General features: G+C 44.7%; 1 protein-coding gene across 4 annotated transcripts in view; it reads right to left on the reverse strand.

Moving 5' to 3' along the window:
- Positions 1-4261: 4261 nt before the first annotated feature.
- AXIN2 (axin 2) overlaps positions 4262-18136 on the reverse strand; it is a 49603-nt gene continuing 35728 nt past the window's right edge. For 2 of the 4 annotated variants that reach the window (XM_078654306.1, XM_078654305.1), the window contains exons 6-11: positions 17316-17794; positions 13762-13944; positions 13337-13573; positions 13117-13206; positions 10693-10860; positions 4262-6838 (exon numbers count right to left, since the gene is read on the reverse strand). In XM_078654306.1, coding sequence (XP_078510432.1) covers positions 6712-6838; positions 10693-10860; positions 13117-13206; positions 13337-13573; positions 13762-13944; positions 17316-17794 — 1284 coding nt within the window. In that variant the 3' untranslated portion in view covers positions 4262-6711. Of the gene's footprint in view, positions 6839-10692; positions 10861-11675; positions 11777-13116; positions 13207-13336; positions 13574-13761; positions 13945-17315; positions 17795-18136 lie in introns of all 4 variants that reach the window. The other 2 variants (XR_013598788.1, XM_078654307.1) reach the window with 2 other exon arrangements.

Raw genomic sequence — 18136 nt, forward strand, 5'->3', positions numbered from 1 at the left:
ATTACGTTTAAGGGTCTTATTTTCTTTTACTTGGTTATTTTAATAATTCGGCTGACACGTAGAGGTTCTGTAGCAATATCAGACTCTAATTGTTTAACTTGAAGTTTTGTGTGATTTGTTTTCCTCACTTTAGAGTGCGCTGTGAAACCAGGTGCTTTCTATATGGGTTGTGCCATTATATTTTTTAGTACATCTCACGGTGAGCAAATAAAGTAGTTTGAGGGATCACCGCCACATTGCTCTTGTTTCTAGAAAGCAAGGGGTTGTCTTTTTCTTGTGACTTTCAGTTTGTTTTCATAAAACCATTTGTGCTCACCTTTTAAGTTAATCTTTTTTTAGATGTCTGTTATTGCTCTGCCGAATGCAATGAATGTCAACAGAAAATATCCACACTTGTATCAGTAGTACATTTGATCAAGTTAGTGACAATAATGCTAGATGAAAACTTTTTTGGTCTCACAGGCGGAACGTTAGACTCTTGGCAGTTAACTTTGAATTATTGACCAACTAAAATATATTTTGTTTTCTCGAAACAATCTTGGGAGTTTCTCATTGTTGTTAGTAGTGTTTGTTTTTGTCTGTGCAGTATAACCTGGGACTGAACACTTTAGTGTTAATGTACAGAATTGTCAATGTCTGAGTCAACATGGCGCAAAGACATGGCAAGGGCTGTAAACGCAACTTGGAGTTCATTTAGGATTTGCAGTTTCACAGAGCATTCGGAAAGTATTCGTTTCACTATCCTGTTATGTTCGAATAAACTTGAGGCTGGAAGGTCTTCGTTTTTTACCACACACGTGTTGGGGATCGTATCTGTGGGTGTTTGTGTGTGTCATTTGCAAGAGAATAAGCTATTGGCATTGTAAATGACAATGCCATTTATTTATGTTTAAAAAAAACATAAATAAAAATAATGTCAAGAGCAATGCCAATAGCTCTAACTTTAACAAAGGCAAAACCATTGCATTGTAAATGCTTGTTGAGTAATTCTAAATACTTTCTGCCATGACTGCCAGGTCAATAGCAGTGTGAATTGATAGGTGAGGGGGTTAAACGAGAAAGTAATTTTAGTATAGAGGTTTTAAAACCATTAGATATGCACAAGGTTGATACTGAAATGTACATATTTTCAAATAAGTGCATTGATTTATCTTCTGCAGGTGTCCATTTCACTGAAATCTGGCAGGCATTCAATCATGAGGGCATATTTATCAGTCAAATAAATGTGGAAATGTACTAATTTCAGCTTCATTTTTCCACAGAACCCAAAATAAATATGGATAAATGCAGATAAAATTAGCAAAAAATAAATATGGATAAATACAGACGGAAATGTAAAAAAAAAAAAGAAAAAATGGGAGCCCTAATCATAAAACATGCGACCATGCTGTTGGAAAATGCACATCTAGGTACCCGGCGTTTTCGGTTGGAGATGGAGAATAAATCCCTACTGATTTTCCACGTGATGTCACCACAAGTTTGCATAAATGGATAGCCATGAAGTATACAAAGTATGCCTGCCAAAAGACCACAGTGCCAAGGATTACAAGGCCTGCACCGAATTTCTGCCGATTGTTTTTACGGTTAGGCAAAAACAACAGTAGGCACACTAAGCGGTGATGCAGACGCAGAAAAAGTACACCTTGCTCTGTGACATCAGCCTATCCACCGAGGTAGAGGAGGTCAACTCAGAGGAGACAGAACTTGCACAAAGAGGAGGATACAACACCAAGAAAAGAGTCAACTTAAAAAGACTAAAGGCCTCATTTACAAGGCCATTGTGCTGTCGTTGTGTCTCTTTTTTTGATGCACCTGCGGTGCAGTGTGCCTGCTTATAGTTACAAGGCCATGTAAAGTCACACTGCATGACTTTTCATGGCCTTGTAAATATGGGCCCCTTTCAAACATTACTCTGCGTGAAAGGGGCATTCCATGGGTGTTGCTGTGGGTGTTCTCACAGAACATCCATGAAACCTGACACAATCCCAGATTTACAAAGTTTTGTAAAGCTGGGAATGCATCAGAATCTTTATTTATTTATTTGAGTTTTATTTAGCCCTGGCTAGACCCAGAGGTATCAGAGCGCTTTACATAAGGATCCACAAAATGACATCAGTTACAAGTTACATCAGTTACGAGAAAACATTTCAAGAGCTTCGGAAGATGGAATAAATGGAGCTTAGGAGGGTAAGGGGGTTGGGTAAAGGTATAGAAGGGAGAAAGGATGGAGATAGGATGGATGGAGAGACGAAGGAGAGTGTGCCCAAAGTCTGGCTGGGTCGAGGGGGGAGTCCTCAGCCCATCTCCTCTATAACTATCAGGTAGCTCCACCGGGCATCAGTCAAGCGGCTAGGTCTCAATGTGAAAACAATTAGAGAGCAAAGAGGAGGGATAAATGGAGCGTAAAGGAGAAAGTGGGTGGAGTGAAGGGGTAGGAGGGAGAGTACGGCGGAGAGACGAAGTAAGGTCTGCCCAATGTCCGGCTGGGTAGGTGACGGCTGAAGGGGCTGTGCAGGAAGGTGTCCCTTCTTGCACAAAAACAATCATCCGCACAACACAGGCACCCTTGAAACATGACGCAAGGCTGCCTGCGCTGGCGCATAGCAGCCAATTGTGCGTCAGTGCAGGGCAAAGCACACAGTTGTGTTGTATTGTTGTTAATCAAAAACATCCCAGGGCTTTCAAAATGGCAAAACTCGGTGCAGCGTCATTTTTTTTTAAATGACGCCCTGAATGTGGCGTCAAAGACATCAAAGTAGATGAAGTCTAGGATGTGCCAGCAGGTAAGCAAGTGCATGCTGCGGCCAAGCCATCGAAATTGGACTCAAAATCCCCAAAGAATCCCTACACCAAAAAAATCGACAATTAAAGGGCAGCAAAAATAAATAGAGCCCCATAGGTCCAAGACCAAGGACACCACAGGATGCAAACTCTCAGAGGCTGCTCCTGCCTAGAAGGACATCAACTCTGACTAGAGTGTCAGCCACCGTACAAAAATTTCCTCAGAGGATCTCCACCAGAGACCAGACTCGAGGTTCTGAATAGGGGTGGGCAAAATTTGCGTAATCGCATTACGCAAATCTCCACGAAACGGTACAAAATCTCCGCGAACACGCAGAAATTCTGCGAACACGCAGAATTGCTTGTTCGCTATGCTTTTTTCCTGTTCGCAATTGCTGTTTGCGTGCTCGGGGGGAAATATCTTGTGAACACGCATTTGGAGAACGCGAACAAGCACAAAATTTTGCTAAGTAGCGGAACGCAGAATTTTGGGGAATTACGCGTCCTCCGCGGGACGCGAAATTACCCAAATTCTGCAAATTCCGCGAATGAAATTTACCGTCCAGGCCTAGTTCTGAAGACTACTACCTTAAATTCCACAGTGCCAAGTCTAGGAAAATAGAATCATGGTAGACACACTACATCTGCAGGTTTATGCTGCAAAAACGGACCAAGTGAAATGCTTAAAGCTTCGAATACGAAATAATAGCAGCCATCTTAGAGGGATACAGAATCTGTGAAATGCTTCCGAGCCTCCAGTACAGGCAATCTTGCTAGAGTTATAGAGTTATATGGATTGTATGAAATGCTTGGTGCATCGAGTATAGACTTTGGGGGCCATCTTAAAGGTAGAATGATTGTGTGAAATGCTTGGAGCATCCAGAATAGCCCATGTAGGCCATCTGAGAGGTATGTTGATTACGTGGAATGCTTAAAGCATCCATTAAGGACTGTGGAGAGCATCTTAAAGGTATAGAGATTTTGTGAGATGCCTGCAGCATCCAATATGGACCGTTGAGGGCATCTGAAAGGTGTAGTGATTTTGATAAATGCTTGCAGCATTCAGTATGGACCCTGGTGGCCATTCTAAATATATATAAAGTGTGTGAAACGGGTAAAGTATTCAGTATGGACGCTGTCAGGCATTGCAGAAGTATGTGACTTGTGAAGTCATCTTGTTCAATGGTAATTTACACAATTTGCAGGTTACGCATTAGGACTAAAGACCTGTAAACGAATCTGAAAATGTGCATAGTTTGTACTGGCATTCATAGATTAATGCGTTTTCCCTAACTTTGAGAAAAAGTTTTTACGTGTGAAAACTTTGAACAGGAAAAAAACTCCAAGTTCCTAGAATTTGAATCACGTTAACAAAGTACGTTGGATAAAAAGAAACGCCCATCATTAGCAAACAGTACATTAGAACACGGGTGCTAACAACTGACAGGTCACGACGATTCTCCATCAAAAGACACAATTGTAATTTGAAAAATATAAAATTTTAATAAAGGCTACATCTCTTCATAATTACAATAATTATTGTACCAAGTAATTTTCTTTAAATGAAACTCTTTATATAATGTATAATTTACAGTATAAGTAGAGCAAATGCCATAGCAAAAGTCATGAGTACAAGACTTGTAATAAAAGGCATAATATATATTTATACATAGACCCCCTTCAAAAATCAAGGGACGTTTTGAACCCTGAATATAGGGTGACACACGGTGTAATTCCCACCATGCAGGCACAGGTACTGTACTGATTTCACCAAAACACTAGAGATAGTGTATTAATAATATTTTCTCCCACCAGATGATATGTACATATTATATACATGGCAGCAACGGCAAATGTGCAGAAACATTTTTTACAAAACCCAGACACAGAAAGGCAATGGTCTTATATTTTGGGGTCGTTTTAGTGGTGCTTTTTTGTGGGGTAGTTTAGTGGCGAATGATTTTCTTTGAATTTTAAAACACCACAAAAGTTAAATAAAAGAAATTAAAATAGGAAGGGCAGGGCCAAAATATATGGATACGTGATAACATTTTGTACCAATATTTCAGCTTCGCAGTGGAGATTCTTAATCACAACGTTAACACGATCGCCTCACCAGAATTCTGCAAAAAGTCTGCTCTTTTTTAACTTACTTAAACATTCAACTTATAAGCCACGGGCACAACATTCTTTTTTAAAGTACTATGGCAAAGATGCTAGGTAAGCGGAGACATAGCAGGCTGCTGAAGTTGCCATTGCTGTCCCAATGAACACATCGGCGAAAGAGCAAGCACAATAACCTTAAAGTGTACTTGCATCAACACAACGTCGTGTTGCATATGCCAGAATATTAAGCAAGTTGTGATACCACAGGCATAATAATAACATTGAGTTGTTTTGCCAAAAATATACCATTACTCCATCAATATGACATTACTCCCGCCAGAACGGTAAGCAAGCTGAGACAAGGAAGCACGGTGCATGTTAAATCATTTAAAACATCAATTTAAGGAGCAGAAATCGTCAGAATACAAGGCACGCTGTGAAGCTGCAGGCACGTTACACCTTGACTTTACTATAGGAAGAACCAACGATGGTTCGTGAACCATTAACACTGAAAGAAATGCCATGGTCCGCACCCTTGCCTTGTCAAAGTCTGCTTAGCCATCTGGGCAGGAAACATGATTTGTTCAGGTGAAGTTTAAAAAAAATGTTTTTTTCAAAAAAGTGCAGGGGTTTATTACGTTGCATTCATGCGGGTAGTCCAATCCTGCACATACCTATGTTTTACTACTCAACTATCACTCTATTTCTATAGGCTTCTTGACGCGTCTGGGTTGAATGGCACAGACTGTGCAATGCCAGGTAAGAGATGGGGAGAAGGCACGCAACATGGACGCCACATGAAAACAAGAGTGCATACATACCACAGTATATGCCCAAAGGAAGGACACAAAAGCCCAATGGTGGTCAAGAACATACACTTTGCATTAAGACCTCTGTGCAAAGGTGAACCTTAACGCAAAAACAGTGCTGCACTGATTCCTAGAAAAGTCTGGTCCCCAGGCCCAGATTCCAGGATTGGGTCTTCTGATCACACATGTATGGTCTCTGGTAGAGGAGGCCTCTGTTGTTCAGTGGAAGTTGTTGGTCTTCTTTAGGTGGTTTAAACTGAGGGGCTTAGTTTTACAGTAAAGTTGATATATCTCATTGCTCCCTTGACGAACAAACCATATCTGATATGGGAGTTGTTGGTATCATACAAGGGGCCAGGGCGAAAACAAACCATTCCTTAACAAATTTAGAGCATACATGAAAATGCAACAGACTACCACAATAGACACCCCACATGCATGAGGTCAGAAAGCGCCATATTACTTTCTGCAAACAATGGTGGCCCAGTGCAGCTCATCTTTTGTCCTATGCTAAAAACGATAACACACCCAAAGTTAACACTCAATACATAGCAGTGGAACATGAAATCACTTTTCTCTTTCGGATTCTCTCCATCACTTGCACACACTTTCTTTTCAACTGGTAAAGCAGCATGTCCGTACTCTGGACTTGAGGGGAACCGAGTGTTCAATAAATATAAGGATTTTTGTTCAGATCAGATATGCACATTTTCTCTCCTCTTCGTAAATAGTTTTCAGATCCTCCGGAAGTCATATATTATGTATGTAAGTCTTTCACGTGTGGTCTGCATCTTCAATAGTCCAAAGTGGTCATATTTTAAATAAATAGATAGAAGTCTTCCCTCATCTCTGTACATAGCTCATGGGTGTCGAATGCCATTCCACAAGTTTATAAGGCTGTTTCAGTTTTTCATTGGCTCCTCAACCCCTCCCTCCCGCCACCCAAAAAACATTCTTCATTGGTTCGATTTCCTTCAAAAGTTCAACGCTCTCCTCTAGTGTCCCCTTAAACGCACTAATCAATCCGTTCCACTTTCCCAAGGATTCGCCCTTCGTACATGGGCAGCATGGAGTCATCCTCCCAGATTTCTTCAAATACTGCCCCGCAGTCAAATTCGTTGCTAGGCTTCTTAAAGTAATACCTGAAAAACACAAATGGAAAAATTGGTCAAGGGCTGGTACTGGCCATGTCTCTTACATTCTCTTTGAACTGAATGTTGCCTTTGAAATGGTGAGAACTCATCCATGACTCCATACCTTCCCGGTTCGTCAGAAAAGGGTCAGATAAGCCAGTGAGTACTTTGGAGGAGTCTGTTCATGTTTTAAAGAAACTTGGAGAAAAGATTACACAAAGTCGTGTCAGCTGGCTTCGGACTGCTTAATGAAGAAACTGATTTAAGGCAACTCCATTTCGCATTCGGATCTAACAGGATTCGAGCAAACGGGACGCAAAGCAGTAAATACTCAGAAAACAATCAAAGGAATGATTTGCTAAAACTTTGAGAATTCTTTAAAATCCACCCACCCAAACCCCGTAAGGGCACCAGCATTGTTCCCCTGTCAAGCCCAATGAGATCGCAAGAGGAAATATTGCAGAATCCCGCAAGAATGTTTAAATGTAACACTGGAGCCCAGCACCCATGAAATAACCATGGTAGGAGTCACTGGGGGCATCTCTCTGGTTATGGCAAAATAATCAGCCTTATTAGCAAAAACGGCTAATCCTGCAGAATGGATGTGAAATTCATAATGATACACTAATCAGTAAAAATGCACTACAGTGTAGCAGATCTTTTAAACTGTGGTCGCAATTTGCAACATTTTGCAATCTCCACCACCTCCGATCAAACAGAAAAGACTTGAGCCTGACCGCTCAGTTTTGGTCTAAAAGACCGTCCTGTTTCCAATTTGCAGTCTTCCTTCAAAGGCAGACTGCTTCATGCCCTCGACTGAGTGACTGGTTACAGGTACATACTACATTTGGTAAGATACTGGGTGTTCCCCTGACTCCCTCCCCTGAAATTGCCTTGCTGGGCTATGTGTCAAAATTTCCACAGGCAGTCCACAGACTCACAGCGCTGGGGTTTTTGTTGGCCAAGAGGGAGGTGGCCCTGCTTTGGTGCTCCAAAAGAAGTCCAAGTGTGAAATCCTGGCTAAAAAGCTTGGCCTCCTGCAATGTTAACTGTGTCGAATACTCTTCCACCATTCCCACTCCATCTCGACCCTTGGACATATGGGGACCATACCGCACTTATATTGCCAAACTTACGGCGGAGCGTCAAGCACAATTGGACAATCAATTGTACCCAGAAGGGGTGGGTTAACCCACAGTATTACTGAACTCTTTACAATGTTAATAATGTGCTAAATGCATGAGACGTATGGGGATGTTATTGAGCTTGTGGCTATTCTGTATCTGTGACCCACTGCGATGGCTATCCCCCTCCCTCTTTAATATTTATTGCTGTGCTATGGAGTGACGGACTGGGTATACTTCAGTATACAATGGGTATGTGCTCTTTACACTGATGATGTTTTTTGTGCGATGCTTGTGAAAATGACAAATAAAGTTTCAAAAAAAAAAAAGGCAGACTGCTTCAACACAACTGAAGGGCTTCCATTACACAGCTCCCATAGTGTGTCATCTTTTGTACCATAACACCCCACATTCCTCCTCCCCCGTCCCCGTACCAAACCTGTTCAGTAATTCAAACACCCAAATTTAAAAAGAAAACTATCCTCTATAAAATTAGCAGCTGCCCCTGGCTGTCAACGAAAAGGATCACTTAAGTAAAATGAGAAAGAAATACTGTTTTTCCTTTTACTGGTTTCCACCCGTTAGCTCAAGAGACTCAACATAGCGGTGACTACAATAGGACAAGGTTTTCGCAATCACTTTTCACAAGGACATTGGTGCACTCACCACTGACCCTCAGATCTAGAAACGGAGAATGGCTTAGCTGATGCAGAAACAGGACTATGTGTGCTGTTCAAAATAGCTTTCAAAAGATACAGGACGTAATGGGTGGCCCGCAGATTGCTATGCATAACGTTATCTTGCCTTTTTGGGTGTACAACGGTGTTGACATATGCTTGCCACTGTGGGTGGGGTGGGGAAGTCTGAGTACAGTTGTCATCGCCCGATATCGCTGCTCCCGGCACTAGCGAAAGTGTGTGAAAAAGTTGTTTTTAGGCAACTGAATAGTTTCATTGAGTCCTCTCAGGCCCTGCACCCGGCTCAATTGGGGTTCAGGGCTGCTTTCAGCACTGAGACGGCTCTGGTGGAAGTCTCAGAGGCCATTAGGGAGTGTCTCGACGGAGGCGGCAGAGCGGTCCTGGTGTTGCTGGACCTATCTGCCGCCTTCGATACGGTACCCCATGCTCAGCTGTTGACGAGGCTGGCAGAGGTGGGGCTGTCGGGTGCGGTTCTGGCCTGGCTGTCTTCGTTTTTGTCAGAGCGGTCGCAGCAAGTATGGATGCCCCCATTTGCCTCATCACCCAAGAAGCTCACCACCGGGGTACCACAGGGCTCGACGCTAAGCCCTCTGCTGTTCAACGTTTATATGACCCCGTTGATCTATCTGGCTGAGCAGTGGGGAGCCAAAATAATGGCATATGCTGATGACACGCAGTTGCTGTTTACCTGGCCTAAGGACTGCTTAGACGCTCGGGCTGTCTGCTCTTGTTTGTCCCACGTCTTCCGATGGCTTGTCTCAGCTCAACTCAAATGCAACGAGGACAAGTCAGAGTTATTATTCTATGGCAATTTTCCGGCCAATTTTAGGGATCTTATTTGGCCGACTGATTTTGCATGTCCTAGCTATCATGGAGGCCCGGCCAAAAACCTGGGGGTCTGGTTTGGACAGGATCTTAAGTTTGAAGCTCATCTAAAAAAACTTACTGCAACCTGCTTTGCGACCCTCAAGTCACTCAAGAGGTTCCTTCCGCTTCTCCATAGGGAAGCGAAGGAGACTGTTTTGCGTGCTTTGATCCTGTCAAGGCTCGACTACGCCAATGCTCTCTACAGTGGTCTCCCTAGATACCTTATAAATCGAATGCAGATCATTCAGAATGCGGCCGTGTGACTTCTGTTCCATCTTCCACGAAGAACTAGTGCACGTGCCCATCTTCGAGAGCTCCATTGGCTCCCAGTGGCACACCGCATTATGTTCAAATCATTGGTTCTGGCCTTTCGGGCCTTACATCACCAAGGCCCACAATATCTGCACAAGAGGTTTACCTTTTACACTCCTCACCGTGCTCTTCGATCGGCCAATCTCCGTCTGATGTCTATGCCCAAAGTCAGATATGCGAGACTGGGTGGTCAGTCGATTTCTGTCCAAACAGCACGGTCCTGGAATGCCCTGCCGCTTTCTTTGAGATCATCAGCTACATTAGCGGGATTCAAGAAAGGGTTAAAAACCCATCTTTTTAATCTCAGCATTTAGTTTTCTCTTCCTTTCTTCTTGGATTGGGTCTGCTTAGTGTTTACATACCGCGCCAGGATACTTTGTAGTAGCAGAGCGCGTAATAAAATATTTTATAACATAACATTTATAACATTGTGTTTTCTTTTGTTATGTATACGAATGGTATCCACGGATGACTCTACACCTGGTAATCTTTTAATAGTTTGTCTATATGTGGATTTTGTCGGGCTCTTGCCCCTGTGGTGTTCTCAAAACTTAATAAAATATGTTGGTTTTTTCAAAAAGATACAGGACTACAACTAAATAGCATAGCGATATTAAATGAGAATTGGGTGGTTCACAACAGATAAGAGTGGAATTATTGAGGGGGAAATGGAACTGGATGGCTCTCAGCTCTCATCAAGATTTACCCCCTGGCCCATGAGTTAGAGCCTGGCCCAGGGAGTCAGTGACCTCACTTGCAAACTGATTTAGCACTGACTCGGATTGGACAGCTCGCCCCAGAAAAGCCACAAAGAGGAGCGCTACATAAATGCCACTACAATACATAAGCACAGAAATCTCACCTGTAACTGCCCTTTTTGCTCAGCTGCTCTTTGAAATGCCCAAGCGTCAGACTCTGGGTCTTCAGAAGCCTCCGGTACGGGATTTCTTCTCCACAAAAGAAGTAGGTGACGACCAGCTCGCTGGGTGGGGGGCCTGGGGCCGCCGGGGGCTTCTTTGGATCCTTATGGCTAAAAAAGAACAATACTGAAGCATCAGTGCATGTGTCGCCAGCCATAACCGCCATCACATACAAAACACTAATTCACATAAAAAGGCCGTATTTTTTCATTGTGCACGCTGTGATGTGAACCATACAAAGGGCTTGAAAAGTTTTTCTTTAGGGAGTAAATTATGAGATCCTGAACAGACTCCAGATGGAATGATTAGAAGGCTATAGCTCTGTGGCCAGGGTGAGCTGCTTAACCCTTTGGCCCAGTGCTCGAGGATAGATACCACTGGCTCCATGCCCATTCAACCTCTGTCCTCTCTGCTGAGAATGCCATTCCGAGGGTAATATTCATATGAAGTGCCGCTTTGCCTAACCTGAGCTGGGATAACATGGCCCACATACTTCATAAGAGCTGCTGGATAATAAGGCAAGGAAGTCTGATTAACTTCAAACTGGGCAAATTCAAACAAGCAACCCAGACATGAAAGGTCAAAACATGAATCCATGTAACCCACATCCACCATTCTCCGGGACGAAAATTGGTGGGAACTTTATTCTTTGTCAAATTCACCTTCTAACATTCTAAAATATACACATTCTTGCAAATGATGGTTTGGAAACATGCAGACACAGAGATCATGTTGACAAAACGCATGGACTTGACCCCTCTAAACAAAAGATGGGTGGGTCCCGTTCCCTCACCAACCGGTCTCAAAGCCACAGACTAACTTAGAGCTTTGGAAGGCAGCTTGGTTAAGGCAGGTCTTTACCAAACAGGGGAACACGGGACCCGGTGGGTGCATACAACAAGGTGAGTTTTTTTCAGTGTAGTACCTGCGAGGTCTGCCTGGCAGGCAATAAGGGGGATGCCCAAGCCCTCCACTGAAAACCTCTATCTTGCATGGCCGCAATGCTGAAGCCCGGCTTTTCTGGAACTGAAAACAAAAGGCCTTGTTACTACCCAGGGTGAACAACCTGCTCCTGTCATCATTTTTGTGCACCAGTCTGATACACTCTTAAAAAAACCAATCCATCCGATACAATGAGCTTCTCGCAAGTTCCCTTCAAGAGCAAGGCTCTTTGCCGGACGTGCGCATGCCTAAAGACATCAAGAGACTTCCACAACCAGACCAGAGCCCCTGAAAGGCCAGCGAGGCTGGAGAAGAGACAGCAGCAAAGCATATGGCTCTCGCCTATGCCACAGACCCTTCCACCCTTTCAGAGGTTCTGGTCTCCTGCAGAAGCGTAGCTTCTGCTAATAAATGTATTCTGTAGTAAATAATAGGGTTGGGGTGCTTTAAGTCGGGTACGGTGTGGTGCTTGTCGTATTTCACTTGGCTGTTTTTACATACACATGCTGACAAAAACACATACACTTGTTTGTTTGAAAGGTCTTAAAAAGAGTTATTTTACAAAATATTGAGTTTTAATTACCCCTCACAAGCAGCACTTACTACGTCTCCTCCTCAAGTACCCTTTCTTTCCTGCTTCTCACAAAATGTTTTAAGCAACGTGATCATTGGGAAATCCAAAGTCGTCCCCCTGCCCCCATCTTACTGACCATGCTACGCCCCTAGTCTCCTGTATTCTCCACAGCTGAACGTTCTACAGGGAAATATCCCCATTTACAGAGGCCCGTCTTCCTAGGACTTTTAATGGGGGGGGGGGGGGGGTTGGAAGATTCTGAACTTCATCTAAGGCTCCCGTCAGCAGCCACTCGGTGCTTCTACGGCTTAATTATCTCTCGCTAATTTGTTCTAAGTTCTTATGGAGTCGCCCCGTGCAGAAGGTGGGGGTGGAGGACGCTGCCAGCAAAGACAGCTGATGGACTCAGGGGGTCAACCAATTAAAAGAAAACCCCAGTCAGGCGGCTGAGCAAAGACTTCAAAACACAACTCTGGATAAAGAGGGCATGCTAGCAAAACTTTAATTATTTAGACAGCAATTCGGCCTTTCAGTGTAAAGAATCCTCGTTACAGAATGGACAATTAAGGCCTCTCAAAAATGGCCGCCTGTCGGAACTGAGGGTGAGTCCATACCCGGGGAAGAAAATATCCAACATTTGCGTTTAGTTCTCCACCCAAATAAGCGCTCTCGTTAACGGTTTAGAGTGTGAGTGAAGGGGCATGGTTTAATATAGTGGCTAACCCCCTGCATGGACAGAAGACTCCCCGAATCTCCTCAGCTACTTCCAGCCCCCATCTCCTCTCGAATGGAAGCGGCTGCTCTTCCTCCCGCCCTCTCACACACTCTCCTGATCAATAAAGGTACTTACTCTTCCGGAAGGCTGACCCCGGAGAAAGAGGCACTTCCGACCTGAACAGCGGGGTGGGTCCGATCTTTCGGCATATTAGACGCAGAGCACCTGAACGAGAGAAGACATGATCAGTGGTTAGGATTAGGGCCATCTTTTGGGGGACAGTGGGCACTTTTTTTCTCCTGCATTCAGGTAAATGACCGCAGGGAGCGCCGACTACTTAACGAACATGAATTACCATTGCTTTGGGGGCTTGGACACCTCTGTTAGCCTCCGGCACGCTTCCTCCAGTTGGGCCAGTGTGTTTGGGGGCGGAAGCGGGGGCATAGCAGGATCCTGAACGAAGGGGTGAGCAGGCTGGGCCGTCCGGGCGTGCCCGCTGCTTCCCGACTGATGGTGCCGGGTCACGCGCTCACAGGATGGTGCCAGGCCCCGCGCAGAGTCGGAGCTGTAAGCTTTCTTAGCATTTGGTACACTGAAGAAAAAAACAGAAAAGAGATCATTGTAAATAAATGAAATGCGGGTCACCTTGATAGATTTAAAATGCCTCCAAACCGACGTGCCTCCACCAATGCAAGAACCCCGGGCAAAAAAAATAATCAAATTCTCTGAAATTGTACAAGAATATGAGGAGAATATATGTAAGTCGATTGTGTGGCCTACCTGTGGGCTTTGTGTTTGTTTTGCCTTTCGCTCTCCAGCATCCACTGCCAGACGTTCTGGGATCGGTCAGCCTCGTTGCCTGGAAGGGAAAGGCCGGGTGAGACTGCAGGACACCCTTCACTCCCCAGTTGGCGCTCCGCTGCAACCTTCCCGTTTCTCTTGGAGAGGGTACTGCTCCTGCTGCTGTGAGGAAAGAAGGAAACACAAACACAGGTTCCTAAGTTACAAAGAACAGGTGCTTCAGCACACGCAAGCCACAAACGCCACCTTTATACAAACACATCAGACCTGAAACTCCCTGCCTGGGCCCTCTGCAGGTTTAGGGTCGTAAGGTTGGGTTTTCTTTTTGTGAGGATGGGATGTCAACAAATGAGCCTCATTTTTGAGGCAGGGAATGTTAGAAGGGGGGTCAGCTGGTTGCAGCAGCAGGGACCTCCCCTCTCAAAGTGTGCTGCAGGGTTGCTGTGCTTTAAGTGTGCCCCTCTGGTTGCTGTTGTGGCCCATGAACAGGCTCCGCAATGGTGCAAGGGGTACAGAATACATAGACTAAGACTGAAGTCCCTGGGTAGGTATGAGGTAGCTGCAAGGGTCAAGCTCACCTACCATTCCCTCCTGGCCTGGACGGTTATATGATAATGCCGATTGGCACAGAATTACTTTGTTTGCGTCATGGCATGGTTGATTGCCTTCCATGGCATACCACAGCGATGCATGCCTATGTGAAGCTAAGCTTGGGCATCTCACGGTGTACCTAGGCATAGGAGGTCGATTCTGGCAAGGATGGCGGTCCCTGGGCACATAAGGCTCTGCATGGGAATGTGAAGTAGTAGCTCCCCATGTGGTGTAATATTAAACGAGTACCTGGGCAAAGAAGTCGGTATCTGGGCACATTAGTGCACACAAAGCTTGTATTAAAGGACCAAACGAGTTAGTGCCGAAAGAATTAGATAGTATCTCAGGTGACATTAGGTCATTTGTTAAAATACATTTTTAAAAGTCTGGCACTGCTGGCCGTTGTGGAGCATATGACAGCATTCCTGGCTTTTACAGCAACAGCAAACGCATTACTTGAAATATGGGAGGTTGACATTACTTAATACCACATTTCTTTTAACTGTAAGTGCTCCAAATACTATATGTTATTCCTACCCATTTAATGGTACTCAGTTTATTGACATCAGAAGGAAGATATGCTGAGGGGCCTGTACTAGGATTCAGACTTGTGACCTGCAGGCCACATCAGATGTCAGCAATCCAGCGCGACTGTCCCTAAGGGTGGAGGGGGCCCTGCCCCGCACCAACTATTTTCCAAACGTTTAGTGTCTTTCAAGCTAAACAAAGGTCACCCAGAGAGACACTCTTCAGGTTCAGGTCAGGCAGCGAGGAGTAATGCCTTCTAATACATGTGCAGGTTGCTTTGCTGAACTTTGCCAGGCTGAAGATGTCACAGCCCTGTGGGTGTTAGCTCCTCAGCTATGCAAAGTGCTTGGTGGTCTTCCCGCTCATGATGAGGAAGGGGGGGGCGCTGATAGCCTCGGACCTGGGCGCTACAGTTTTAATCCCTGAAATGCCCAGGACCGAATGCCCAACAGTAACACTCGTGACAGGGTTTCATTGACTGTCATCCCACTCTGTGATGGGTAATGGGTGTGAGTGAGTGTGCATATGTGGCCTGTTACACCCCACCCACTCCGCTCATATTACCAGCCGCCACGATAGCTGTCACGGTTTAAGTCACTGAGCTACCTTGCAGGCTTGCCTGGGCATCCAATAGCTCTGCTTGGGCACTGTTTGCGTGATGCAATTTCTTGCTATATTACAGCCATCCCTGGAATTTGATAACCTTACATGGCAAATGATGGTAGTGGCAAATGATGGTAGTGCCTGGAGATGCAAGGCTGCATCTCTGGGTACTTGAATGTGAACCTGGGCAGATGAAGTGGTGCCTGACATGATTCTGGTAGACATGCATATACGGCTGTATCGGCCCATGTGTTTAATAAGAAAGCTAAAAGTAGCTACTTGATGTTCTGGGTGCACAATTAGTAACATTCCAAATCATTTCAAGCTAGCGTGTGATTGATAATTCATGCAAACGTTTTGTTGATGTGTTGTCTCAACTTCATTGGTTTACTGTCTGAGGTCTAGGAAAGATAGCAAATGTTGGTGGCTCAAGGTGTGCATTGATGTGATGCCTCAGACCCGCAGAGGGGAAAGTACAGGAGTTTTAAAGTGAACACAAGTGAAATAAAGGCAGAGTCTGTGATGTCAATATTTCGGTCAATGATTGAGCCTGTTCCTAGGGACCCTTCCACCCTGCCCATATATTGTGTAAACAAAGAAGGTCTATGAAGAAAAAATTATCAGCTATAGAATATACGCACAAAGCTTATAAAGTACAGCACCAGATCAGAGAAAGCATGCGCCCGACACACAGAACGTCTACACTCATGGGAAGACGAGCCATGATCACAGCCCTGTCAAGCTTAAGACATGTGGTCTGAAACTCGGAGATTCCTACATATTACTGAAGTAAACGCATAGTAGGGTTTGAAAAAATAGATTATTAGTGCTGAGCAAAATACCCTCTTCACCTGTGCAACTAAGGGACAAGTTATTAAGCTATTTGTGCATGTACACACTGCGTTAAAATGGGCAGGCCAATTTTCCAGACTCTTAAGACCATTATTTTTTCCTTCACTGCACTATGTCCCTGCAAGGCTTTAATCAGCTATGGAATGGATCAGGATACTACCTTCATGAGAAGGGTGCACAATTGCATTACATCGCCGAATATGCTCACTAGAATGGTGAATACAGTACAGAACTAAGCACAAGATATGCATCTCTATTCTACACACAGACAAGTAATGTGTTAATAAGGGACTCATGCATTGGGATAGCACCAGTCACACTGTTGATTGTTCATCAGAAGGGGTAGACATAGTTTGTCACGCATGCGATACAACGCATGCCATTACAACACAGTTATTACAATGGCTGCGTTGTTACATCGCATACCATTACAACACAAGTTGTTACAACAACTTGCTGTAGGCGGCAGAAGGTGTTGGACTTAAAATCCAACACCTTCCCTACTGTTGCACAGACTGAAGTTGCAATAGTAAATTATACTATTCCAAAATCCATTGCAAGCTGTTGTAATGACGTGCGTTGTAATGGTATGCGATGTAACAACGCAGTCGGTGTGATGACCGCGTTGTAATGGCATGCATTGTAAAAATGGCCTATTCATCAGAAGATGCACCCGGGAAGGGGGGGCAGCCCTACCTTCCGTACAGTGTAGTCACACACCAATGAACATAGCAACTTAAACCACAGCATAAAATTACCTGGATAAGAAGATTTTGAAGGCACGCATCATGTCTGCTGTGCGCCTTAGCAGCACAGCAGGCATGATCCCCAACATATGGAACCAATGAAAACTGGGGAGCATGCGTCTCGTCCCCCCTCCCTCATCATATGACGATGACTATATTTATGAGGTTGTCACTACACACGTGCATGGAATAGGTAAGAGAGGTTCTTCTTACCCAAAGAGTTCTGTAGGTCCCGGGGCTACTTCCATGCCTTTGGGGTGGCCTTTGCTTTTTAAGTAGCAGCAATAGTCTGTGCTGCTGGTGCAGAAGCATTGGGCACGCCGGGCAGCGTCTGCCTCCAGCTGTTCCTTCGTTCTGGGGCTATTATGATGGTGGATGTAGTGATGGTGCACATGCTTGGTGGTCTGCTTGGTAATAAATCCCTTGGTTAGCACTGGGCAGGGGGCAAACACAGGCAGTGGCTTCACCCCTCGGGGGAATTCAGGGGACCGAGAACGAGGGCTGTGTCGAGCCACCCCTGGTGACTGACAGCCCGGAGTCTTTAACACACGAGACAAGTGGTCGTCCAAGATAGCTTGTGGGTCTTCTTCATAGCTGCCGGAGGGGATGAGGGCAAGAGGATGCTGCACTGGCAAAGTTTCCCGACTGTCCAGGGTGATGAGAGGTAAGTCAGAATCTTCCTTCTCTTCTTCCTAGAGGAGAAGGAAATTGTTATGGATGTGGCATGCTAAGAAAATAGTCTTAACATATATAAATGGGCATGTTAACATAAAATGAACACATTGTGCTCATGCGTCCAAGCATGGGCCAACTGAGACACACGGACAACCACATAAAGCGTAAGTCATAAAGAATCCATCTTTAGGAACAAGGGTATCAATAGCAACCTCCACACTGCTACCAAACTGTAAACTCCCAACAACGGGTATAACCTATAGATGACTGGAAAGTCATGCTATAAATTAACCTCTGAAACACACTCAAAGAGGAAAAATACTTGGCAAAACTGTGATGACCGCAAATTCAGAGATCAG

This window comes from Lissotriton helveticus, chromosome 7 (assembly GCF_964261635.1).
Source record: "Lissotriton helveticus chromosome 7, aLisHel1.1, whole genome shotgun sequence".
NCBI classification, from domain to species: domain Eukaryota; kingdom Metazoa; phylum Chordata; class Amphibia; order Caudata; family Salamandridae; genus Lissotriton; species Lissotriton helveticus.